At 40.3% G+C, this 26,951-nt stretch overlaps 1 protein-coding gene across 1 annotated transcript in view; it reads left to right on the top strand.

Moving 5' to 3' along the window:
• Positions 1-17,685, top strand: part of ADGRL4 (adhesion G protein-coupled receptor L4) — a 119,824-nt gene extending 102,139 nt beyond the window's left edge. The window contains exons 14-16 of the mRNA XM_044432606.1: positions 10,140-10,231; positions 12,346-12,514; positions 15,324-17,685. Coding sequence (XP_044288541.1) covers positions 10,140-10,231; positions 12,346-12,514; positions 15,324-15,386 — 324 coding nt within the window. The 3' untranslated portion in view covers positions 15,387-17,685. The remainder of the gene's footprint in view (positions 1-10,139; positions 10,232-12,345; positions 12,515-15,323) is intronic.
• Positions 17,686-26,951: the final 9,266 nt, after the last annotated feature.

The raw sequence follows: 26,951 nt of genomic DNA, 5'->3' as shown, positions 1-26,951 counted from the left end.
CCCCCCCCCCGTAACGTGTCTGCACTGGACAAGTGTGGGGGGAGGATCAGGGCTCTGGGAGCAGGGTTTTAGAGGTACTGCAGGGACTGACAGGACTCCTACAGAGAGGGGCCAGGTATCAGGGAGGATGGGAGGAAGGAGGAGGCTGGGAACTCCAAGGAAAGGAAGCGGTGGGAAGGAGTTGAGGTGCATGTACACCAATGCAAGAAGCATGGGTAATAAGCAGGAAGAGCTTGAAGCTCTCCTGGGAATAGGAAGGTATGATCTGGTGGGAATCACAGAAACTTGGTGGGATGAAAGGCAAGTCTGGAATGTGAACATAGAAGGGTATCACCTTTTTAGAAAGGACAGGAAGGGAAAGAGAGGTGGGGGCGTGGCTTTATACGTCAGGGAAGGGATAGGATGCAGTGAGATAGAATGCAGCACAGATGGGGATTTGGTAGAGGCAGTCTGGGTGAAATTTAGGAGTTTTGACAGGGAAAGAGACCTGACAGTGGGGGTATGTTATCGCCCTCAAGGTCAACTTGAGACCCTGGATGATGTCCTGACAGGCCAGATTCTAAGAATATCTCAGGGGAGAGACACAGTAATTATGGGAGATTTCAATCTCCCGGATATTACTTGGGAGACTCACTCGGCGGTGACAGCCAGGTCACGTCGCTTCCTAGACACTATAGAGGGAGGGTTTTTCACACAGAGGGTCCGAGAGGCAACAAGGGGGGGAAACATCCTTGACTTGGTCTTGACCAATAGGGAGGAGCTGATAGATGAAGTACAGATTAGGGGAGCTCTGGATGCGAGTGATCACTCCATCCTTTGCTTTGAGATCAGGGGACTGGGGACGTGCAGCAGATTGAGCACTAGAAGCTGGGACTTCAAGAGGGCCAACTTTGGCCAACTGAAGGCCAGACTGAGGAGAGTCTCCTGAGATAGGTTACTGGAAGGTAAGTGAGTTGAGGGGGGTGGATAGCACTCAAAAGGGAGGTTTTGGAGGCGCAAGCCTTGACGGTACCTGTAGTCAGTAAGGTGGGGAGGCGGAGGAGAGTGCCGCCATGGATGCGAAAGGAGGTGGTTAGAGGGATTAGACGAAAGAGGAACCTCTGTAGGAAATGGGTATTGGGGGAAATAAACAAAAGGGTATACCGGGAGGAGGAAGCCCGTTGCAGAAGGATTCTTCGCAAGGCTAAGGCTGATTACGAGCTGAGGCTTGCCAAGAATATCAAGAGCAACAAAAAGGGCTTCTTTCAGCATGTAAATAGGAAGAGTAAGGGGAGACAAGTGGTGGGACCACTAAATAAGGTGCATGGAGATCCAGTGACTGATATGAGGGAACAGGCACAGATGCTAAATGACTATTTTGCCTCTGTGTTCTCCCCAAAGCAGGACAGGGGAGATTCGCATAGGAGATTAGATGAGGCTGGGGACTTAGGGGCACAGATTAGAGTCACCCCCCCTTGAAGTCGAGGGGCTCCTCAGGGCATTGGACAAGGCCCTGATGGGTTACACCCGAGAGTACTTAGAGAGTTGGCAGGGGTTCTCTCACGCCCGCTGGCCTCCATTTTTGAGGCCTCGTGGAGAACAGGTGAAGTTCCAGAGGACTGGAGGGTGGCATCAGTGGTCCCAATTTTCAAAAAGGGTAGTAGAAGGGACATGGGGAATTATAGACCTGTTAGCCTTACGTCCATTGTAGGAAAAACAATGGAAAGGCTCATAATAGAGAGAGATCTAGTGATGCTAGATAGGGAAGGGAGGCTGGCAGCCACTCAACACGGCTTCCGCAAAAACAGGTCCTGCCAGACAAACCTTGTGGAATTCTATGACAAGGTTTGGAGATGGCTAGATGGAGGGGATGCAGTGGATGTGGTATACCTGGATTTCAGCAAGGCCTTTGACAAAGTGCCCCATGATATCCTGGTGGAGAAACTGAGGAGTTTTGGGATACACCAAAGCACTGTCCGGTGGATTAGGGCATGGTTGACTGACTGAAAGCAGAGGGTAACCATTAGTGGGAAATCATCGGGATGGCGGCCAGTAACAAATGGGGTTCCCCAGGGCTCTGTCCTGGGGCCAATCCTGTTTAATCTTTTCATTAGCGACATGGAAGAAGGGGTGAACAGTCTGCTGATCAAATTCGCAGACAACACTAAAACTGGAGCAGTGGCCACAACTGAGGAGCAGGTACTCCAGATGCAAAAGGATCTGGACAGACTATGGAAGTGGGCAGGAGACAACAGGATGGCGTTCAATGTGGATAAGTGCAAGGTCTTGTACTTGGGGCATAGGAATATGTGTCATAAGGACAGGTTAGGTGACAAGTGGCTGGAGAGCAGCACTTGTGAAAGGGACCTCGGGGTACTGGTTGACTGCAGGCTAAACATGAGTCAGCAGTGTGATGCGGTGGTCAAGAGGGCGAACGCCACCCTTGGTTGTATAGCCAAAAGTGTGGCTTCTAGATCAAGAAAGGTATTACTACCACTGTATACGACTCTGGTGCGCCAGCAACTGGAGTATTGTGCTGAGTTTTGGGCCCCTCATTACAGAAAGGATATAGCCAGGTTGGAGTCAATGCAGTGTAGGGCCACAAGGTTGGTGGCCGGTTTGTAGGGGATGGGGTATGAGGCAAGACTGAGGGAACTGGGTCTCTTCAGCCTGGAGAAGAGGAGACTCGGAGGGGATCTCTTGGCAACATACAGGTATGTGAGGGGATGTCACGTGGAGATGGGTAGAGACCTGTTCTCCCCTGCAGAAGAAGGCAGGACGTGCTCCAACGGAGCAAAGCTCAGGGAGCCAAGTTTCCATTTGGATGCCAGGAAGCACTTCCTGACAGTCAGGACTCCGAGGGTATGGAATGGGCTTCCACGAGAGGTCATTGAGGCCCCATCGGTGCGGGTGTTCACAGATAGGCTGGACGTTCACATGGTGGGCATGTCGTGAGCGGAGCCGACTGGTGCCGGAGGTCAGACTAAATGGCCCTGGAGGCCCCTTCTGACTCGCTCTGTTTCTGACTCGCCCTGGCCCCTCTAGCTTCTCTGGCCCCGCCCCCTTCCTCTCCGCTGCTCCTGGCCCTCTGCTCCCCTGCCCAGCTCCTCCCTTGCCTTCGCCAGTCCCCTGGCCACTCAGCCTCTCTCCCACCCTGTGCCTCTGCTGCTCTGCTGCTCTGCCAAGAGGCCAGAGCCAAAAGGACAAGTTGAAATAAGGAGCTTTTCTAAATAAGGAAAATTTGTGTATTATTTGTGAAAGCAAACAAAATGAATTTCCCTACCTGTGAAATTGTACTGTTTCGCTGCAGTACAGCACCACCTATAGGTTAAATAGGAGAAAAGCAGGAAATGAAAAGATTTTTATTTAGAACTGATCTTTCATTTCTGGCAAATATAGCAAATATGGTAGATCAAACAACCTTGAACAGGAAAGCTCAAAATTCCATCACAACTGTTCAGTAGACTTAATGGGAAGACAATGAAAAGAAGCAAAGGAAAAACATTGGAGGTATTATTAAGTCCCCTAAATCTATAGCAATTCTAATATGCTAGTTTTCTCCCAGTCACCCAAAAGAGTATGTTTTGCTTTTCCTCTGCTTTCTCATTGAACTTTACCTTCCTAAAATTGGATGTAGGTCTCCTCCTTGCACGCACACGCGCGCGCGCGCGCACACACAGACACACACACACACACACACACACCGTACTCCTAACAACTATTACTTAACTATTAATAGGCAAAAAAAAGGTTTCCCTTTTAAGCAGCATGTAACAAAATATGTAAAGTGTTCTTTTTAGAAAGGAAAAATGTCTACAGAAAGTTGCTTGAGAATATTACTAGATATTTGTGGCCTTTTTTTGGATAATTCCACCACAAAGCCGATGCTGGGCAAATCAAAATTCAGCTCTTCTTTCCATATGCTGACATAAGGCAAGAAACACATTCAAAGCCAGCTGTTTAAGCAAACTGCCAACAGATGAAATAACTTGTATTTCTCAGATGTGTGCTCAATATGTAGCTGTCTGGATGTCTTACAACTCAGTCATGGATCCTAATACAAAATCTAACACACTAGGATATCATGGTTTTGTGATTCTCTCTGAAGGAACTTAGAATTACAATGATGTGGACTAGCTGTTCTTTCCATCTGTAAACAGGCACAATAATGTTAGCACATTGGTAAAGTTCTTTGTATACTGTAGCGTTCAATAGCTTTTCATTTAAAAGATATTTCACTTTCTGTTGTTTACAAAGAAAGCTGCAGAATCAAATAACCCAACATAAATAAGAAAACTGTAGACAGCTTTGCCTTAGCAAATACCTTTGGGATCAAGCAGTTTGAAAAGGTTTAATAAACAAATACAAATAAAAACCTCATAGCATGCCTAGTCATTGTGGGGAACCACAAGAATTATAGCTAGAAAGAATCCTGCTTTCATAACTAAATAATCTGGATTCAGTTCCTCATAATTTGAGAATCTAAATTCAGACAGTTCACTGTTTCTGTAATGTTATCCATTCCCCTCTCCAGCAAGACTTGCTAATTCTTCAAGATTCCCTGATGTTTTTCATTTCTGGAATTTCATACACATTGAGAAAGGGTTTCCCTGCTGTATGAAATGAGCACTCCCTCAAGAACTCTGAACAGCTCTCACAGGTGATTAGATAAGACTGATCATCCCAAAGGTATAATGCTGTGGTAATCTTATCTATTAAGCTATTCATCAATATGCTGATATTTCTGCCAGCCTATCCTATCCTTCATCAAAACATTATCAAATCTCCTATCACCAGCCATGTTTATCTTTATCATAAGGCCTCACATTACCATTTCTCCACCATTAAGTGCAGGTAAGGTTTTGCATTTGATTTTGGCACCCACTTCTACCTAAGCCACCTAAATATATAAAAACACCTTTCAACTCTAGATTTTGTATTCACATTACAGATGAATAAAAAGCAATAAGTGTTTGAGGGGAGCAATCATTCAGCCCCAAAAGAGCATCTTATGGCCTCTTGGATGCTTGAGCTTCCTTCTCACATGAAGCTATAGACAGAGATATGATCCTGGGCAGGGAAAAAACTAAAGGAGGCATTTCCATAGCCTACCACACTCTTCCAAGCTGGTTCAGAAAGCTCTTCTCCTGAGGGCTGAACTTCTACTTTTGAGGAAAGAAAGGAAGAAAGATGTACCAGTTGACAGAGCAGGGTAGAGAGAGATGAGATCATGGATCCTTCAAATCCACACCACTTCAGTCCCATGCCTTCCTGAACAAGGTAAGACAGTAAAAGTACAATTCAAGGCCCTATAGCCCTGTAACTTGATGATTACTTTTATATCTTAGTTTGCATAGAATTGTGCCCTTAATGAGAGTTAGAGGACCATCTAAGTTAAAATGCCCATCTAGTGGGAATCAGTCTGATGCAATTATGCTGTTAGGATCATATTCAATGGTATTCCTATTAAGAGTAGAACCACTGAAATTAACAGGAGTTAAGTTGATTGTTGTTGGATACAAACTTCAATGTAAGAATATAAAGACTCTGAATTAATAGTGTCATTTCTTGCCTTGCATCGTACATCTCTGCATTAGAGATTTAGTATACAGATTCTGAATCGGAGTGGATGGGGACAGCACTTTTCATACCCAATCCACATGCATTTGTTTGAATGCCAGAATCAAGCCCCTGCACTTGCAATGGTGTTCAAATAAATGGGCACACATTTTATTTATTTATTTATTTATTTATTTATTTATAACATTTCTATGCTGCACCCATCGCCAAAGCCTCGGAGTGGCTCACAAAGAAAATAAATAAACAAAGAATAGAATAACATTAAACATTTGGAGTATCTCGGCCATAATTTAAAACCACAAAATAAAACAACTGATTAACAATTAAAATATTGTTTAAATAAAAAGGTCTTGGCCTGGCGCCGAAAAACGAATAATGACGGCGCCAGGCAGACCTCTTTGGGGAGCGCATTCTACAGGTGGGGTGCCACCACAGAGAAGGCCCTCCTCTGGGTATTCACCCTCCTAATATCCTTCACAGAGGGCTCCCGGAGAAGAGCCTCCTCTGCCAATCTCAGGGGGTAGGAGGGCATATATGGACGCAAGTGCTCCTTTAGATAACCAGGTCCCAAGCCGTTGAGGACTTTATAGGTCATAACCAACACCTTGAATTGGGCCCGGACTTCAATGGGGAGCCAGTGAAGCTGACGGAGGACTGGGGTTATATGAGAACAATGCCCAGTCCCTGGCAGCAACCTGGCAGCTCTATTTTGCACCAATTGAAGTATCCGGACCGTCTTCAAGGGCAGCCCCACATAGAGCGCGTTACAGAAATCTAATCGGGAAGTTACCAATGCATGTGTCACAGTCGCCAGGCAGTCGTTCTCCAGGTAGGGATGCAGCTGATGGATCAGCTGAAGCTGAAGGAAGGCGCTCCTTGCCACTGCTGTTATTTGAGCTTCTAATGACAGCTCTGGGTCGAGAAGCACTCCCAGGCTGCGCACCCTGATCCTAAGAGGGAGTGCAACACTGTTCAGGACAAGGTCCAGATCCCCCATTCCAAAGCCCGACCCACCTACCAACAGGACCTCTGTCTTGTCTGGATTGAGCTTCAGTTTATTGGCCCTCATCCAGCCCATTACCTCGGCCAGGCACTGGTTCAGTACAGCCACCTCCTCACCTGGATTAGTTGAGAATGAGAGGTAGAGCTGGGTATCATCAGCATACTGATGATCCCACAGCCCACACCTCCGGATGACCTCTCCCAGCGGTTTCATGTAGATGTTGAATAGCAAGGGGGACAAAATGGACCCCTGCGGAACTCGATGGCATAGCTGCCATGGCGCAGAGCCATAGTCCCCCAGCACCACCTTTTGGAATCAGCCATTGAGATAGGAGCGGAACCACTGCAAAGCAGTGGTAGAGTAAAGCAATCTAAAGCTGGAGAGCCACTATACATAGAAGGGACATTGTGGCTCCCCTGACCCAGCTCTTAGGCAGCTTCCTTGTCAAACTATAGGGATTCACTATCTTTCATTCAGCAGCATCTTGAGTTCATGAGTGTTCCTAGTGTATGTAAAACACAGAAAATTATACTTTCCAACTTTATTTCTTCCTTGAGTATACTGCAACTTCTCATCCACTTGCAGTGTAAAACCAAAATCAAAATGCAGGTGGGATGACCCACCTTTCTAAGAATATGCAATAGCTGTTTCAAGTCCTAAGAACTTCTAAAAATTATCTGTACGTTCCAAAAATGTTTGGAAATGTATTGCTTTTAACAGTGGATCACATATCATGTATGTCAAAGGCTAGACCTGGCAAGGGCCATGCGAGAAACAAATAGCTTTGTTTAAAACTTCTCCAAGGTACCTTCCATTGATAATAGATCCTGAGAGAACTGAGAGAGAGAGAGAGAGAGAGAGAGAGAGAGAGAGAGAGAGAGAGAGAGAGAGAGAGAGAGAAACGGTGAAAAGAATGGAAAGTGGTTTGTTTCAAGTAACAGAAGCAGTGTGGCAAAGGAAAAAAGAGAGGGGTGGCTTATGGTTCCCAAGATGTTTTGCCCTATAACTCTTTGCTCTCTGTGTGGTCTCATGGCTACCGCTCATGGCCAGAATTATCACACCAGGTGATTTCACTGCCCACACTTAACTTTAAGCTAGAAGTTCTCAAGTGATGACGTTCAGCTTAGCTTCAGATGATGTAAAACAAATCTATTTATCTGTAGAACCAATTCCAAACTTACCACGGAGTGAGATCAGAGCTGCTTGAAGGTGACCGTATGAAAGGTCCATGCATATACAAATTGCACATACGTAGGCTTTGTCTGTGTAATTCTGACTAAGCAATCAAACAAACAAGCATTTCGTTTATTTGTATTTATTTATAAAATGTATATCTGATCACAAGATACATTTATTATGCCAATGAAATGCACAGTAACTGCTCAGGATCATACATACCATACCTAGTGAGAAGGCCCTATTATGAGTTCTGGAAATCCAAACATTATTAGGTGACAGTCTAAGAGAATGTGCATTCTTGCTAAATAAAAAGAAAGAGGTCAGGGCAGTATTCATAAGAAGACATGGTCTTATTTTCCTCTCCCCAGTATGTGCATTCAGTTGAATGTGCAGATGTGCAAATTACCAAAACCTGAAATTGTCAAAATTCTAGGAATTCCACCCTTGAAGAAAGTTATGAATTGTATGATGACTTTATTGTTTTTACATGTTCAGATTTGTTCCTTTTTCCAGATACATGAATTTATGGTACATTTTACTCCCATTGACTAAAGGGCATTTGTGTGCAATTTTTTCACATACATTTTTCTAGCATACACATTCCTGAGCATATGTTTTTGATTCCACAAAACACATCACATGATCAGAAATGCATGTATGGACTTAGACTGCAGATTGCATTTAAGTCCAGATTTGGTAACATAAGCTGTAAATAGAATATATTGTGGTTCAGATGAACTGAAACAATTTTTTCATATTGCACTAGTGGATTATGTAAAAGGAGCCATAATGGAACAGGGTAAAGGAGACAGAAGCCATGATTCTTCATTCTGCAAATGTTATACATATGCAAGTAATGTCTCTACTTTCATCTGTGAAGTTTTGGCGAGTATGAAGGTGTTCAGGTTCCTTTGGGCATTATATAGCTTTTATAAAACACCAAAGCCTATTTCAGAAGTAGGCTTCTGGCAAACTACACCCAAGGAAAATGTAGTTGTTACTGATGCAGGTGCTGGCAAACTCCAGAATGTAAAAATTTTAAAAACATCTTTCTGGTATACTGTTGCTTGTGAATATTCGTTCGTGAGGAATTGCAGCTTTGTGAATATCTGTTCAGACAACTGTTCTTACTTCAAACACTAGTATCATTCAGTTTCAGCAAATGTTCCTACCCTCTCTTGGAACATGCTGATTTTCAAGTCTTCATGCCTGTGCATGGAGCTATGTTCTCTTAAGGTGATAAACACCTGTTCTGTATCTTAGTGTAGGGCATTCTATTTGTTTCCACCAAACTACTCTGTTTAATTTTACATAATATATGGTCAAAAGCAGAAATGGAACTGGCACTTGTACATTAAAATCTGAGCTGAATAAGAATTGTTTGTGTAGACCCCTTCCCACCTCTTCCCCAACCTGCCTTTCCTTTCCCTTCTATCGCCACTTGTCAGCCTACTGGTGATGATAGTGCCAGCAGTGACAATAGTGTTCTGTCTACAGAGAAAGAAAAGGAGGAAAGTCTCCTTCTATACTCTCCTGCACCTAGAATAGTATGCTGCAGTACATGAAGGCAAAGCACCTAGGTGGGTTCTGGAAAATGCAGTTTTCTCAAGTACCTCCAAGACTTTTAATTTTGCATATATTTCCACAAAAAGCATCAGAGATGGGAAGATATTAAAGACTTCCTTTAGATTCCGCATTTTCCTGTCCATTTTTGTTCTCAGTAGAATAAATGTGCTCTTTAATACCTAGACCAAAGTATGTTTCCCTGTTATGACTGTTACACTTTTTGTGAAATCTTATTAAATATTTATCTTGTAACTTTTATCCAAATATTTCAATATGATTAACTTAGTTTTTTAAATGTTTTTATAGCACGTCACACAACTAAAAGGAATTCAGAAGTGATTTACAACAAAATAATTAAAAGCAAAACCAAAAAAAGAAAAAAATCACCCCACACCAAATATAATATAGAAGTATATGTTACTTTTAAACCATGCAAATTTGCAATGTAAAATTATTTATATAGAAAAGATTTGGCACTGATGTCATTTTTAAGGAAAATGAATGATATGATCAAAATATTTTGAATGGAATATCTGTATAATTTTTATATAGATCGAATGTACCTTTCATAAGCATTCTTAGTAGGACACTATGATTTAGGAACCTAAAGAGATTTACCGATAAATTTAATAGACATTTGCAGACTGTTAGTATTCACACATTTGACCTATATTCTATAGTACTTTTCATTGTTCAATGTAAGTGGATCAAAGCAGATTTTTTATCTCAACACTACAAAAAAACTTTTGATTTATTTGTTTTAAACATGCAATTATGCTATAATTCAAACAAGTATTTTGCTGAACTTTAAAAAAAACCCTTATTTTCTCAGGTTAATTTGATGGCCTTTGGTGTCATTATCTATAAAGTATTTCAACAAACAGCCATGATAAAGCCAGAAGTTAGCTGCTATGAAAACATAAGGTAAGTTTCAACTGTGATACATATTTTAAATGTCAGTAGATTTTAAAGTAATCTCACCAAATGTAATTCCTTAAATCGAAGATCTGCTTGCTATATAAAATGCATTTTTTCTTACTGACAAATGTCTAAGGGTACAATTGTATACATCGATACTCCATAAGCAGTGCTGAATTCAATGGGACTTGCTGTCAGGTAGGTGGATATAGGATTACAGCCTAACAGTGCAATCCTGGTCATGCCTACGTGAAAATAGACATTCCAGGGAATTCAGTGGGTCTCACTCCCAGATAAATGTCTAAGGTAGGGATGGACAAATCTGCCAATTCTGATTTTTCATTTTCCAGGCTCAAGTGGATTTGTATTGAGCTTTAACAATTTATCCAAGTCTCACTTTTAGTTTGTCTAAAACACAGATTTTTAAAAAGTTTGCATAAAAATGTGTAGGTCTTTTTGTAGACATTTCTCTGTACATGCATTTCATATGGATTTTTACCTATACACACATATTCATATGCAGATGGAGTTGCAGAATTTATTGCAACATTTGGAGTAAGAGGATAAATTCATTGAAGCAAAAATATTTCCAGAGAGTACAAGATGCCAGAAAATTTGAGTAAAAACTAATTTTTATTTCCCTTAGAATTTAAAAAAAGTTTAGTAAGGTTTGATAAAAGATTTTTAGGACTATAATTCTGCAGAGCTTGGATGGGGAACAGTTTCATCAAATAGAATAACCAATTTTATTCCTGATGAAGAATGAGATGTGTTAGATGTAACATGAAGCTCGGTTATGAATGTTTACTCAGAAGTAAGCTCCATTGAGTTCAGTGGGACTTACTACCAACTTAAGACCAAAACCTAAGTCCTATTTATTTCATTAAAGGGGACCTAAACACACATGTGCTTATGCTTTCCATTAAAATCAATAGGACAGAAAATGGTTACCTTTGGCTTTTGCTTTCTGGACAATTTACCCTTTTTCTGGGAGAATATATAACTGGGGGATAGTAATTTTTTCTTCCTCCAGAGTTATTTTATTTTATTTCATGTGTTGCAGTGATTTTTCCATCAACTTATTCTCTTTAAAACTGATTTATAGAGGCCTTGAAAACCATTTGTGCTGGAAAAGCTGGAGTGTGCTACAGGGACCATTGAAAACAACTTACTGTTTTTGTTGCCTAGGAACACTCCTGAAGTTTCAACTCACTGAACTAGATTTATAGTTAGGATTTAGCAATTCTTTGATTGATCACTTTTTCTCCTGTTCCTTGCCCTATCAGCTCACACAGTGTGCTGCTTCTAATGAAATCAAAAAATTATTCATGTTTGGAAGAGCAACACCAAAAAAGAGGCGGGAAGAAAGCTTCCTTTGGCAGAAGAAGCCCAGAAACTGCTGGATTGAAAAATAAAAGGAATAAACTAATAAGTGAGCCCATTTGCAAGCAACATGCTGTAATTTGTCAGACTGCATGGGCAAAGCTGGGCATACATATACTACTGGGAAACAAAGAGTGAGAAAAAGATCAGGCTGTTTGGAAAACAAGGTTCTAACCCTCGCAACAATGTAAAGGGTTTTTTGTTTTTTTGGTTTTTTGCATTGCAAAAGCAAAATTCTTTAAATTTAAAGAGAATGTCTGGTTTTGCAACCAATACTATCTCTGAGGCTGAAACTGAGAAACAGCCCCTTTGAGAAACAGATCCCTTTGATATCATGCACATGTGCTGACCTAAGAGCATACTGTACATTTTTCCAACGTTTCTTAGGGAGTATTCTTCATAACTGACATATGTTTTACCTTGGGGAATTAAACTAACAGTAGATTTAAAATCAAATCATATGGCTCTGCAGTACACCAGAGAAAATAGATTTGAAGATTAAGACAGCCAATGTTTTAAAACATACAGTTTTATTCATTGGTGATTTTGCTCTAAAAGGAAGAGGAAACGATCATTCTGTTAACAGCACTGTAGCACACCCTAAAGCAGCAACCATGTAACTTCAGTGCAGTTCTTGCAGATATTTCTCAACTGGAAAAAAAATTACTTGCTTTGTTAAGTGTACCAATTATTCAGAAAAACAAGGGGAACTTACTAACTCTTCTGTTTCTGTCTAGGTCTTGTGCACGAGGAGCTCTTTCTCTCCTGTTTCTCCTTGGTGCTACCTGGATCTTTGGTGTACTTCATGTCATCCAAGGATCAGTGGTCACAGCATATCTTTTTACAATATTCAATGCATTCCAAGGGCTATTCATCTTCATATTTCTTTGTGTTTTGTCACGAAAAGTAAGTTTACTCTTTTTCCATAGACAAATTCTCTCTCTCTCTCTCTCTCTCTCTCTCTCTCTGTGTGTGTGTGTGTGTGTGTGTGAGAGAGAGAGAGAGAGAGAGAGAGAGAGAGAGAGAGAGAGAGAGAGAGTTACAATTTAGGACCAGAAAGTGCCTCCTTTTTTGTCTAGATGTGGGAAGAGGTTATTTCTCAATCCTGAGTTTTATTTTTATTTCTTCTTCATGTTGTTCTTGTTTTAGACAAACCAAGGAAAATGTACTAGCCTAAAGACACTCACCATCCTTATGAGTATGTTAATGTACTGATGGACAACCCTGGGTTGATCTCCAGATGTTCTGAACTTCAACCCCAGAAGCCTCTGCCAGCATGGCCAATGGCCAGCAATGTTGGCAGGTGATATCCAAAAATCTGGAGTTCAACATTCTGCCCACCCATGAATTAGAACACAGTTACGGCTTTTCTACTTTTTGGTAAAAGTAAGCAAGGGTAATAGTTGCAAATTTCATCCCCATTGCCCAGTAACAGTATCTTTAGAAGCAGCGTGTGAGGAAGAAAGTTTCCTTCTTAAAAACAAAACAAAACAAAACTAGACTGGGCTGCAATCAACATGAAATCAATATGCATAGTTCTCTTAAGTAAATAAGAATCCTAAACAGCCTTGGCCATGGAAAGTGGACAGAGAAAGCACAAGCTTCCTATGCCTGTCACACTCCCAACAAAACTCTCTTCTCTAAAGTTATTTAGTTTGAAGGAGCTACCATTGACACAAAAAGTGCAAGACAGAAAACAAAATAAAAAACAAAAGCAACACACTCCTTACCTCAGTGTTTTATGTGACAGTTTCCTAAAATTAATAGGAAAAGGACCTAACTGAATTTTAGATGCATGTTAGCATTTAATGAAAGTAGGGCTTTACAAGAATTGCATGAATGTTCATAAATCATGCAAACATATTTCATTTGTAATTGCAAAGGCAAACATGAGAGGAGTCCTTTTCAATTCCTGAATTTATAATCATATTTTCCAAAATGCAGACTGGTTTTCAAAAAATCAACATTCCTTAAAATGTGTACTCTTCCAAAAATACAGATTCACATTTTAGTCAATCAGATAGGAGAATATACTTTTCTCTCTATTCTAAATGTTCTCTTTTCCCATTTGGAAGAACAAAAGATAGGTAAAAAAATTAATGTGACTGAGAATGAGCTTCAAAGTTATCTACCAAAAATTCAGGTTAGTTTGAGAATTGCTGGGTCACCCATCACAAAGTAAAAGTGTGGAGGCTTCAAACCTCCATAATAGGGTGATTTTTGTCAGAATTTAAAAGCAGTGAGGAAAGGGTTGATCTCGCCACCTGATCCAGATCAGCTCCAATACTGAAAGGCAAGAGTGGCAGTTTAAAACTGCAGGTATGTTAAACACCAAAATATCTATTGCAAGAATGAGCAATCTGCAGTCAGGGATATTGGTAAATCATCATCAGAGTCAAAGGCATTCAAATTTCAAATACTCTGATCTGTGAATTCTCCAGCTTTTCTAGGGCCATGCAGATTCTGTAGATGTACATACCATTTTTATTATTTCTACAATTTTATACAAATTTAGTTATAAATAAACATAAAATATAAAAACTAACAAAAGTACACATTTCCCCCACATGCTAAAATGTGGAAATATGCATTTTTGAGGATTTCCAAATTTGGGGGCAGAATTTATGCATTTTCAAGAGTGCACATTCAAACAAGTATAAATTTGTGCAAGGGTGTGTACAACTGTGCAAATCCAATTCTATCACTGGGAAGCTAACAGAATGAAAGTACCTGGCAATCTGAAAAATGTGGATAAAATAGATTTTACTACATCTATGGTCTTCCAAATTCTGTTGGATTCAACTCTCATCATTCTCAGTCAGCATGGCAAATAGAGATAATGCAGCATGTACTCCCACAACATCTGCAGGGTAGCAGTTTGTCTATCTGGAGCAGGCAACAAAGTAGGAAAGAATGAAAGTTTGATGCATTTTTAAGCAAAAGGAGATATAAAACTAAAACAAGAGAAACCAGGAGAGACCAGACATTTTTTAAAACTATGTTAGCCATAGTGAGCAGTTTATACACCTACAGTCATTGCTGATGGGTAAGAGATAAGAAAATTCTCTCTCCCTTTCCCTCAGACGTGGGACTGAAATTCCATATGCTAATGATGAATTTTGTAGGGAGCTATTGAAAATCTTATTTCTTCAGAAGAATCATTCAGGAAAGCCTTTCAGAGGGAGCATTGTGGTGGTTGTAAGCATGTGATCTAGGTCCCAGAAGAGAGAGGAAACAATCTAGGCTGCGGTAAAGAGGCTGGGCAATGCACACTACCATCCTAGAGAAATCAGCCTGGAAGTTCTATTCATTCCAAAGAGCCACACATTCAAGTAAGGATATTAAAGGCTACAGCTGTACATGAATGAAGTAATTCAAGCACATACCCAATTCACAATCATGTCCTAAGACTCCAAAATCTGACTTACGTCTCACAGATCTAGGATTTAAGAAGCAAGGCATTTCAGATGGTACAGCAGTAATCCTATGAAATAATTAACGAGGTTTACTAACCGTAGTCATCTGATTCCAGACTGAAGCCTTTACGCAAGTCTCTGTAGCCTGCATTCTGAAATCCCCCTCAGTATCTTTCCTAATCCCCTCTAGGCCACATTATGTAAAACCTTTATAAAAGAATAAGCCTCTGGAAGATGCTTAAAATACATATATTTACCTGTTAATAAGCCAATGCGTTCATCTAATATTTTCATTTCAGATCCAGGATGAATACTCCAGGTTGTTCAGAAATGTCCCTTGCTGTTTTGGATGCTTAAGGTAAATTGATGGAAAGCTAAGATGAGCAGCACCATGGAAGAAAGGAGAAAACGAGAGGCTTTAGAAAAATTGCTATATTGTGAAAGTATGAAATGAGCTACTGAGCTGTCATCTCTCTTAAATCAATTACTTTCTCTCCAGTATGGGTATTGTACTTAAATGTGCACTCAGGCACACTATATTGTGTACAAACTGCATAGCTGTACAAGACAGACTGGTTGATTATGTAACACATAAGGCTTCTGAAGGAGCCCAGGACACTTCAGAGCTAATGGCTGTAGCTCAGAAGGGAGTGAACTCGATGGGCAAAGTCATTTTGTGAGTAGTTTTGCTATTAATGTCATATCCAGTGACTTGGAAATGAACATAATTTTGCTTATTGCTGTTTAAAGAGAGTAAATGCCATTAGAGTGTTAATAAAAAGATTTTACTTTTATCAAAGCCCAGCAATCCTTGTTGAAAACAGCTGGATTAAAAATTAGATTGTATGCAGTTCTTTTGTTAGGAGGTTTTGTTATGAGAACCTCTCATTCTTTGAAGGCATGGAGAAAGGCATTGTGGGTCTTCCCCTCCCCCCGCCATGATAGCATGAGCTAACCACACATTCATCTGCCAAGTGTAGGGATTCTATGTACATGCACAGGGTTGTTCCATTCAGCCATTTCTTCTAGCATGGAAGTGTCCTATGCATATATGTCACTTTTTCCTGGTCTGTGACTGTAAAATAAAAGCTAACCAACTAAAAAAAAGTCACTTTGCACATTCAGTCCATTTGCACAATCACTGAGCGTACTTCTGTCAGAGGGATATGGCTGGTACATATATCCTTAGTAGGAAGGGCTAACATATATTTTCAGTGTGTGGAGAGTTTTATATGGATCTTCCTTTTGTAGAGCTGCTTGGGCAGCAACAGCACAACTTATACATAGTGGATCCTAAGATGTTATTTGGCAATGAGTATGTGGCCCAGGGTCCAATCCATATATTCAGTGGGCAGTTCATACCCACTAGCTCATTACAAACATTTTACATATATATATAACAGCATTATGGTTATGCATAGGCCTTAGTGCATTTCTTTGAACATCTGAAGACAGCCTACACAGAACTCCAAGGATCAAATTGCACATTAGTTCCACTCTTCTCATGAAAGCAAATCATGAAATGCTTACGTTATCAGACAGTTGAGAGAGTTGGATGTACTGTTATTTCTTTGATAGTTTACAGAGAATTAATTTACACTTTCATCATCAAATATATTTTGGAGTTGAGGGTGGCCTTATGCACCCCATTGAAGTGTGAAAGCACAGCAGATCAAGTCTATAGATCAAACTTTTGTGTACCTTCATTGCAAATTGGACAAGGACTGTTCATCTATCTGACTCTTTGTCCACACATTCAGAAGTTACATGCCAAGGAGAAATTTCTAATCTAGAGTCTTAATTCTGTTATGTCACTTTTACTGCACTTCAATACTAGACTACAAATCATGCATCCAGCTTGAATCAAGCTTCCTGGTTCAGTTCCTACCATCTCTAGGTAGGGTTGAGAAAGAACCCTCTCTGAAACTCCAAAGTGGCACTCCTGGTCACTGGAGACCACACTGAACTAGATAGACCAATGGTGGGAGGACCAAAGTAACTTAAGTTGCTTATGTGTGTGATTTTAAAGAAGTCAGCATGGCTGACATGTTTGCACCTATGGGAACTTTCTTCCAATTGCAGAAAGTAGGAACAGGTGAGTGACAATTTTGATGGGGACCACAGCATGGGGAAAGGGTTAACATTTCCTTCCCTTCAAGACACAGTTCTGATCTGGCTCACCCACCTACCCATCCCAACACACACAGACTAGATATTTATATTTAAGATATTCCCTATGTATGAGCCAATGCTGTGACAGATGTAACATCCCATTTGGTCTTGACTTCATATAAAGCAACTTCCTGAGAATGCACAAGCCAGCTTCTATAAAACAATCACATTTGCTTCCAGTAGGAACCTTTTATGTCCAATTTAATCACTGGTAGACTGATTTCAAGTAGTCAAAATTCATTTGAAATCTACAAATAACAAAGAGTTTTCAGAAGTGCATGGTCTCTCCAGGAGGGTTCAGTAGGGAACAAAATTTAGAGAACTGTGAAAATGGCGGGTGAACATAAATGCTTGAATTTAAGTACAAAAGTGTTTGCTTATGGAATGAAACAAACCCTTTCTATTAACACATCAAAGAGCTGTGATTGTTCAAAAACCAGAGCGTCTGAATAGCTGTGTAGAGTAATAAAAATATCTGCATTATCAAAAGCTTGATTGTCCTCAAAGTAATTCCTCCTCCTTTAACATTCCTTCCTGTATGTGAAACTCTTTCAAAGATTTTGCAGCAAATAAGGGACTAAGGGTTAATTATCCTCACCATGAACAAAATGCTAGAAAGTTCAGGTAACAAGGGTAGTGGTCCAGAACAGACCCCCTCTAATCATAGCCTGGTGCAAAGGAACAATTGTGTACTTCCACCAGATTACATTAAGGCCTAGTTATCTCTTAGGTGATAAACCTGTGTCTGGATTATCCCACTTGAAACCAGAGCCACGTACTTTGAAATAAAGAATTGGGAACCATGGAATTGTTTGACTGCTGAACTGAGTTCAAGAACCCCTGTACAAAAATCATTACCGGTCCCTGTTGGCTTTTCACATTTCTTCATTTCTTTTTGCATCTGTAGTGGTAGATTTTGTCCATTTCTGGTGACCAATGGTTACAGAGAGGGGATTTTAAAGTATGTTACTCCCTTTTTCCTTTTGTTTTCTTTTGTTTTCTTTTCTTTTTTGGGGGGGGGGGGGGGCGCAGGAGTGGGTAAGGAGTAGCATTCAGTTATGTAAGCCCAGATCATCAGTCTGAATTTTTATAGCTCAGCCACAGGTTTACTACCTCAGCAAGTACTTAGTCTAAAAGTTTCAATGTTTCTTTCCCTAACATCAAGTTTCTACCAAATGGGATCTATCCAGTATATGGTCCATTTATTTTAGCATTTAAGCCACTGGGCAGCCAAGGTATTACAATATTAATGTGAAGTGAATTTATTTTACCTTTAAAAAAGAACAAATTGCCTAGATGCAGTGTTGCAAAGGGATTATTTTCAATAATCTTCTCACTCACATACCAGTTCTGTGAATTGTACTTAAGCACATAGTTGTTCATATATAGTGCAGACTATTTCAGACTGACCCACCCCACTTATCCTAGCCAAGCTGTAAGCAACCCAACAGGGCACTTGCAGGATTCTCCACAGCATAATTGACAAACTCTGGTTTACAACCACATGTTTCACTTATGGCAATAGATCTTCGTTTGTGCAGATTGATCTGTTCCTGTGTGATGCCAGACAAATACACACAAGAGGGCATTTTTAGCTGTGGCATTCAGACAAAATATTCTGTTCCAAGAACCATTTGTTGATGCCATCCTTTTTGCCTTTGGATGAGGGGGAAAGCATTACTACCCAGCTGTGTTTCTGACCTGGACAAACCTTGAATTCTCTATATACAGCTCATCCTCTTTGCTGTCACTCTCAAAGAGCACTGAGGGGAAATTTGAGATACAGGACTAGCTTCCACTTGCCTCATATTCCCTCTGTGGGCAGCTGGCTGCATGGAGCATACAGGAAGATGGCAAGGAAAAGGAGTGGGATGACTGTCACAAAGAAGATGCTTCCCCACTTCAGGAGGGGGCATCCTGGCAGAAAACCGATCCAAAGTGCCTACACAAGTTGAAGCTGGCACTATACAGAATGTTGCCACCATAAATGCAATTAATGATCTATAGGCAGAGATCATTATGCCCATGTGAATGTATCCTACCAGAATATAGCATGCAAGAAATGCTAGGATCTGCAAACCTACACAAAAACACACATACCTGGAAGCCTACAATCTTCACCTTCTTAGCAACAGCTGGACTGTTCAATTAGATCAGCGTAAGTCAAGACATGGCTGTAGCTTTGCAGTTTGCCTGACTGGAAAAGCTATTTATAAACAAAATGAATAGAAGAGAAAATATAACATGCTCAGTACACTGACACTCCATTTATCCTTGTGTAAAGTGTCAAATGCCAGCCTAATAAAGTTGTCCACAGCATCCCACTTCTTCATGTTGTGCTACTGAAAGGCTATAAGCCATGTTGATCTTATTCAGTTACTTACTTTAGCAGACTTCCCCTAATCCACCTTGTACAAAACAATTTAACCATGAAAGTTACACACGATTTTCTTGTGAAATACAATCCTATCTCTTTCAAGAGGGTGTTTCTACTCCACTTCAAATCCAGTGATGATTCTTAGGAGGAGGAAATGTTCTGTGTACATAAGAACGTAAGAAAGGTCCAGCATTCTGCACATCAAGTACCAACCAGAGGCATATGGAAATCCCAAACGCAGAGCATGAATGCAAAAAACCCCTCTTACTCATGTTCACTGAACCTAACATATGGAGGCAAGCTGCAGTGTTACTGTAGCAAAAAAGTAGGCATCATGACTAGTAGTCACTGATAAATCTCTCTTCCGTGAATTTACCCTAATACCCTTTTAAAGTTGATCACTCTGGTTGCCATCACTGCATCTTGTGATATCAAATTCAGTTTTTTCATACCATGTACTGTGAAGGATTAATTCCTTGTATATATACTGAATCCCTCACTATTCAGCTTCATTACATCACCCTGAGTTCGAGTATGATGAAAAGCTCCTCCCTAGACACTTGCTCCACAGAATGCTGAATTTTATCCATTTCTTGAAACTTAACGTAAAGAACACAAAGATCATGGCATTCTGTCCTATCACTTCCTGGCAAACAGGAGGTAGTGACAGAATTTATTTTCTTGGGCTCCAAGATCACCGCAGACGGGGACTGCAGCCAAGAAATTAAAAGACGCTTGCTCCTATGGCAAATCTAGACAGCATACTAAAAAGCAGAGACATCACCCTGCCGACAAAAGTTCATATATTCAAGGCTATGGTTTTCCTAGTTGCAATGTATGGCTGTGAAAGTTGGACCATAAGGAAGGCTGAGCACCGAAGAATTGAGGCCTTGGAATCGTAGTGCTGGAGGAGACTCCTGCAAGTCCTTTGGACCGCAAGGCAATCAAACTGGTCAGTCTTAGAGGAGATCAACCCTGACTGCTCTTTAGAAGGCCAGATATTGAAGATGAAACTCAAATACTTTGGCCACCTAATGAGAAGGAAGGACTCAGTGGAGAAGAGTTGAATGCTGGGAACAATTGACGGCAGAAGAAGAAGGGGACGGCAGAGAATGAGGTGGCTAGATGGAGTCACTGAAGCAGTTGGTGTGAGCTTAGGTGGACTCCGGGGGATGGTGGTGGACAGGAAGACCTGGAGGAATGTTGTCCATGGGGTCGCGATGGGTCGGACACGACTTTGCAACTAACAACAAAAAATCATATCTTCCCCTGTCTTAACTGTTGCAAATGAGTTGGTCCCGGACACTTTTTAACCATTTTATAGCAATCTATATGCTCTGCTAATTACATAGCAGGTAGCTCAGGTTTTTATTTTTATTTATTCTTGCATAAGTATAAGTGGCCCAATTTGACATCATGGAGACCCCATGCTCCAGGAAAGAATGACTGAGCCTCTTCTACATTCTTCTCCTGAAATCTCCACCCCCATTTGTGGAAGGGTTAACACAAGAACAATGACTTTGATTGATCTCAATGGAAATTTTAAAAAAAATCCTCCTCCTATTAAAGGGAGGATGGAGCAAATGGGGAGCTGTCATATACATGCTGATGAATGAACTGACCATTCTAATAAGCACTGTTGCTAATACTCCATTATTTCAATTTTGGCAATTTGTGGGATCAAATAAAAACTCTAGCTCAGGAGGGGAAATTTTTTGAAGAATTTCCTTAGCTGGGAGATTACTTTACCTTTCAAATGTAGGCTGTTACTAGAGGAATATTTTACACTAAAAGTCCATGGCCTTCTGGAGCAGCATCACAAGGCTCTTAGACCAGACGGGAGCAGCATTTCTCAGAACGGTAGACTATGTGATATCACAGGCACTGTAGACATTGGGCAGGGCTTGAAGACTGTATGCTCAGTCCTGTGCGCTTGCAAGCAAGAGTACACAAGGTATATTTACCATAAAACAGAACAATCACCATTCTGTCATATCCTATGTTGAAAAGATAAAGGAAACCCCTGTCCCCTTTTCTGCTGAGAAAATTCTTCAAAACTCCCCCCCCCCCCCCCCCCGTCTCCTGAAAGAGTCAGGAGAAAACAATGTGTTTTTCATTGGTAGTGCAAGAATTTCCTGAGAGCACGGCGCAGGGTTCAATGCAACAAAGCTTTAGCGGTTGCAAAAAGGTGGTGACAGTTTATTCATGTATTTATTTGATTCTTATGTCACCCAATCAGTCCATACAATATCTGGGCTGTTTACATATAATCAGTGCTGCAATGCAATACAATAAAATCAATAATAATGGTAAAACCAATGATAACCAACCAGATAATAAACAATTAATAATATGGATTAAAAATTAAATTGTTAATAATTAAATGGTTAAATAATTAAATAAATCTGCAGTTAATGTGTGCAAAGGTATGTGTGCATCACACATGATGTTAACAAAATATTCCAATGATTTGAACAGATTTTAAATACCTGGAATTGTATTCAATATTAGTTTAATTTCCCATTCATTTCAAGAGCTCTGCTTGAAGAAGGACTGATATTAAATAGCAATCAAATAGAAGGGATTGTCAAGTTACTAAACTCAGCAGTGGTTTTTATTAGAAAATCAGTCTTGTTATAAGTTCTAGGGGTTTTCCAGCCAACCTCCAGAAGGAGGTTAGACAGTGATTAGTTGGTTGGTTTTATTTGCTATTGACTTAAACTGGCTAATGAAAGATCTGAAGTATTTGACTATGCAAATAAATTATATCTCAGGAGGTTTAAGATTAAATGAATGAATCTTATTGCAAGTGGAAGACATTTTGCATCAGAGAAATGGCACTTGGAGCATTGAAATGTGTGCCCTACACAGAACCATTTTGATGTACACAGAAGATTAAATGATATCCATTGTAATACTGCCTTGTGTTCTCTCAAGTATCTTTTCAGTGAAACTCTATCTTCTTCAATAGCTTGCAATGGTGAGAAGCACATGAAAGCTACATTCACAACACTCATGTAAGAGGGCCATGAAAGGTTGGGGCATGCACCACATTATTTCTGACTATCTCAAAGATACATGGGACAAGGTTGAAGTACTTTCTTTTATATTGTATCCTATTTTCACACATATTGAATTAGAAATAAAGATTTTCTTCAAGAATATTTCTGCTAACACCTTTATATGAAGGTCACCATCCATCTTCATAATTCTACAGATCTGATATTTCAAAATAAATTAATTGATGCTGAGAGCTTCTTATGTCCATCCAGCTCTTTAGGATCCCTCCACCCCATAAGACCTTGGTACAAATGCCACACCTTACGATGGCAAAAGTGTTTAAAGTGTCATTACTTAGTCACAGAGTGCATTATTTTATTTAGAGGAGTCAAGATTAATTTCATGGCATCTGCAGTTGAAGGAATAACTGATAGTAGGCATGATATGGCCTTCTGCCCGAGGAATGCAAATCGTAACATTGTCATAGTGCAGCCTTCCCCAGCCTGGTGCCTGCCTAATCTGCTCAACCGTACTTCCCACTATAGCCAGCCATGGTAAAAAAATCAAAACGCCTCTCCAGTTGAGAAAATGCTTCTCCTTTTCCTAATGTATTCTGTGAGCTGAATTCATGAAACAACCTACATATCATTTTGGGAGACATGGGAACAGTAAGCCCTGCAGAACTCTGGATGGACCTGAAAGCTTATGTTGTGGATGACTTTCTGTGAAAAACATCTGAAGATGCAAGTATAAGGCAATGCATTCCCTGACAGCCCTAACTGACCTAAGTCTAAAACTACAACTTTGGATAGATTAAGCTCAGGGATGAAGGCATAAGGACATATGGAGCAGTCTCCCTCAGTCTTAGACTTGCACCTAAGCTGCATTTCCAGGCTGAGCACAAATATCAAGAGGAGAGGGTTCTTCTTCCCCTGAAGGCACCAGAAGATCAATAGGTACAGATCAAGGAGAGAAAGAAGGGCAAAATTGTACTCCATTCATTGGTTTAGATCCAAATATAGACATATATAGAGTAACAGAGCAAGTCAGAAGGGGCCTCCCGGACCATCTAGTCTGACCCCTGGCTCCAGCCAGCTCCACTCACGACATGCCCACCATGTGCATGTCTAGCCTATCCTTGAACACCCTCACCGATGGGGCCTCAACCACTTCCCGCGGAGGCCCGTTCCATACACTCAGGGTCCCATTTCGATGGAGCCGTTTCATTGAAAGTATACAACATATTAGTTACGGCTGAAGTCTTGTATCAATTGATACAAGATCGATTCTAAGTGTGGATTCTACTACCTGATACTGCATCTTCCGTCTTCACAGGCAGGGGTCCTCAGGAATTCATTTAGTCATATTCTAACTAGTATTAACTCCTGCCCCAGAGCTAGAATCTTGAGTGAGGGCTAGAAATCATGGTCCAAATCAAAGACAGCACAACTGCCTCATTTAGAAACAGTTGGTCCTTGCTTGTACATGACAACAGGGAAGGGAAAGCCTTTAAGCAGGGGAGGGAGAAGGAGGAGAATAGATTTCTGAATTACTGGGGACATGTGAGATGCAGCATACGATTGCACTTTGAAGGGATATCTCCCCTGAAGCTAAGCAAAATTGAAAAGGCATCTACCGAATCTTAAAAGAAATTCCAGTGTTATCACATATTCTACCTTTTTAATAGATGATTTGTATGCAACACTTTCAAGAGAGATGAGGGCATTAGAAGCTACTGAATCAGACACAATTGTCTTGTAGACACAGCATGAAAAAGTTTTGCAATAATGGAGAAGTGTATGACCCTAGATTCCAGCAAGATTTCTACAAAGCCACCCATCCTTGCAAGGTTTCTAACATTTGTTGAGGCTTCAGCACATGCTTTTGTCTAGACCTTTTGCATTGTTCACTTTGCCTTTGTCAAACATACTAATTTGTGGAGCTCTTCAACAAATAATGTGCTGTCCAAGATTATGATGTTTATGACACTAATAGCACACTGATCAACTGATGTGCATTGGTAATTATTGACTTCACAGTAGTTAAACTAGCAGAACTTTAGGACTCAATTGTATTACTAACTGTGCAAATTAACGTGGAATATATGGGGGGAATTTTCATGAAATGTCCATGTCTGGATTTTTCTGATATGATTATTGAATGTCAACCCAAGACATTACTATGTAGGGATGTGGAATTGAAAGATATTCACAAAGATAATTATGAAGGCAGTGTAGGACAGGTTTCCAATGGAGGGAAATGCTGAAAAACAGAATGTGGTCTTAAAAGTCAGTTTTGACTACTGCTGGTCAGACATCCAAGCAGTATCTATCATTATATTGATAATAATCCTGAAATAAAAAGAAATACAGCAGAATTAGAATACAACCCCCTGTATAGCAACTCAGAAATAAATTCCATTGAATTCAGTGGGGCTTCCCCCTCCACTTAGTGAATATACGACTACAGCCTCACCAAATATGTTTCATTTTGCTTCTTACAGAATGCAGCAGAGAAAATGTCAAAACTGTAACTATTTTCTAGATGGGGTATTACTCTTATTTTATATACTCTATCAGTACCTATTGGTATCAGTTCCATTTCCTGAAAATCACTGTCCTTGGTCATGGTAATTGTGCTCAATAGAATAACTAAATTCTTCCTTCACACGGGATGGAAGAAGAATACAGAAAGCTAAATCTCCTACTTGATTACTCACCTGACAGCAACAGCTGACAGGGTAGAGGAAAAGACAGTACTGCTCTCTTAGCTAGTATGCTGACAATTATCTGTTTGTTTTTGAAGAAGGCAAATTTTTATAAGCCTCCTAAAATACAAAATAGACTTATTTATATATTTGCTGACTTCTTCTTAAAACAAATAGCTATAATATTTACAGTGAGATTTTATACACATTCACTCTGGAGTTGCACCAAGTTTCATGGGACACTCTTCCAAATAAAAATGCAAAGAATTGCTGCCTAAGCACTGGAATAACCTCAGAATAATTCTTTCCCCCTCATTTGGTCAAATCTGTTTTAAGGTATTTTCTGCATATATTATTGTTTCAAATAACCTTATAAACATTTAGAGCAGGTTTAAAAGGAAATGCAGTCTTACCCTTTCCAAGAGGCAGGGGGTTCATCCTTCTGTTAGATTTCCTTATTTCAGTGTTCAAAGAAATGTCTTTGTAATTCTTGACTACTGTTTCATGATAACTAGCCATTAGTTTACTGGGATTTCACCATTACTAACACTGTTGGACCTAAAAACCAAATTACAGCTCCCACATCTGTCTTTTATCACAGCAGCAAAACATCTGAAAATTCTGAAGACCATCTGGACCACAGTAAAAATTGTCTCCAGGGACAAGTGTGCTATTAAGGCTGATGATAAGGCTAACTAGGAAGGGTCATGTGCAACAAAAATTCTGTAAATGTAGGATGATGCTTCATATAACATTTCTTTCACTAGATTTGTGCTTTCAAAATTATGGCCCTCTAAAACAGTCAGTCCCAACCTGGTGCCCTCCAGATGTTTTGGACCATACATCTGGGACAAGACAGTTGGGAAAGGCTGTATCAAAAGAATATATGTAGGGAGACCAATTCCTCAATTGATGCCTATTAGGTGGGAATGGAGCATGTGTAAACCTTGATTCCACAGGTTACATAGCTATGTGAGCATAAACAGTTATTGCCATAGCTATGTATGAAATAATAATCATTGTACTAGACAAAGGCTATCACTGGAATAGCAGGAGAAGGACCTTTGGGTGCTCTAATGTATGGTTGGCATCCACCACTCATGGGATGGGGATTGGAGAATAAAGGAATATGACATGAGATGTTTGAAAGCCACATTATAAGTTAGCAATTTGGTCTGTTCAGCTGGTATGTGGTAAGCGTTGCCATTTAGAAAGGAATGTCTGAGTTGTAGGTGTTGTCTTGTGGAGGCCACATTCACACCATCTAGTTTTCATAACCTCATCTACTATTTCTCCCAAATTGCACATTTCTACTGAGGCAATATGGAACACATGGTGAGACCTACTTCCATTGTAGCCCCCTGCATAATGCTGGTCCTTCTCAGACAGAAAACAGTGCAACTCCCTTGTGTGCTGTTTAATTGCTGCATTACTGTTGAGAGTGTAAGACTCTTGGCGCCTCCGTGCCCATCACTGGATTCAAACATAATATTTCCTTTAGGTTCTCTTTAAAATTTCTGTCATGAGGCACAGTCCTCCTCCCCAGTAAATATGCTGCTCCAGACTTTCTTTTCACAAAGCTTTATTGTTACACATCTCTATTGTCTCTGAGTTCACCCAGAGTGAAATGCTGAGCCCTCTCTGACTTCTCCTAGTGTTTCTCCTCTTTAT

Source organism: Varanus komodoensis, unplaced genomic scaffold (assembly GCF_004798865.1).
Source record: "Varanus komodoensis strain SLA01 unplaced genomic scaffold, ASM479886v1 scaffold24, whole genome shotgun sequence".
Lineage (NCBI taxonomy): Eukaryota > Metazoa > Chordata > Lepidosauria > Squamata > Varanidae > Varanus > Varanus komodoensis.
Note: the sequence above shows the minus strand (reverse complement) of the source record. Positions and strands in the feature narration are given on the sequence as shown.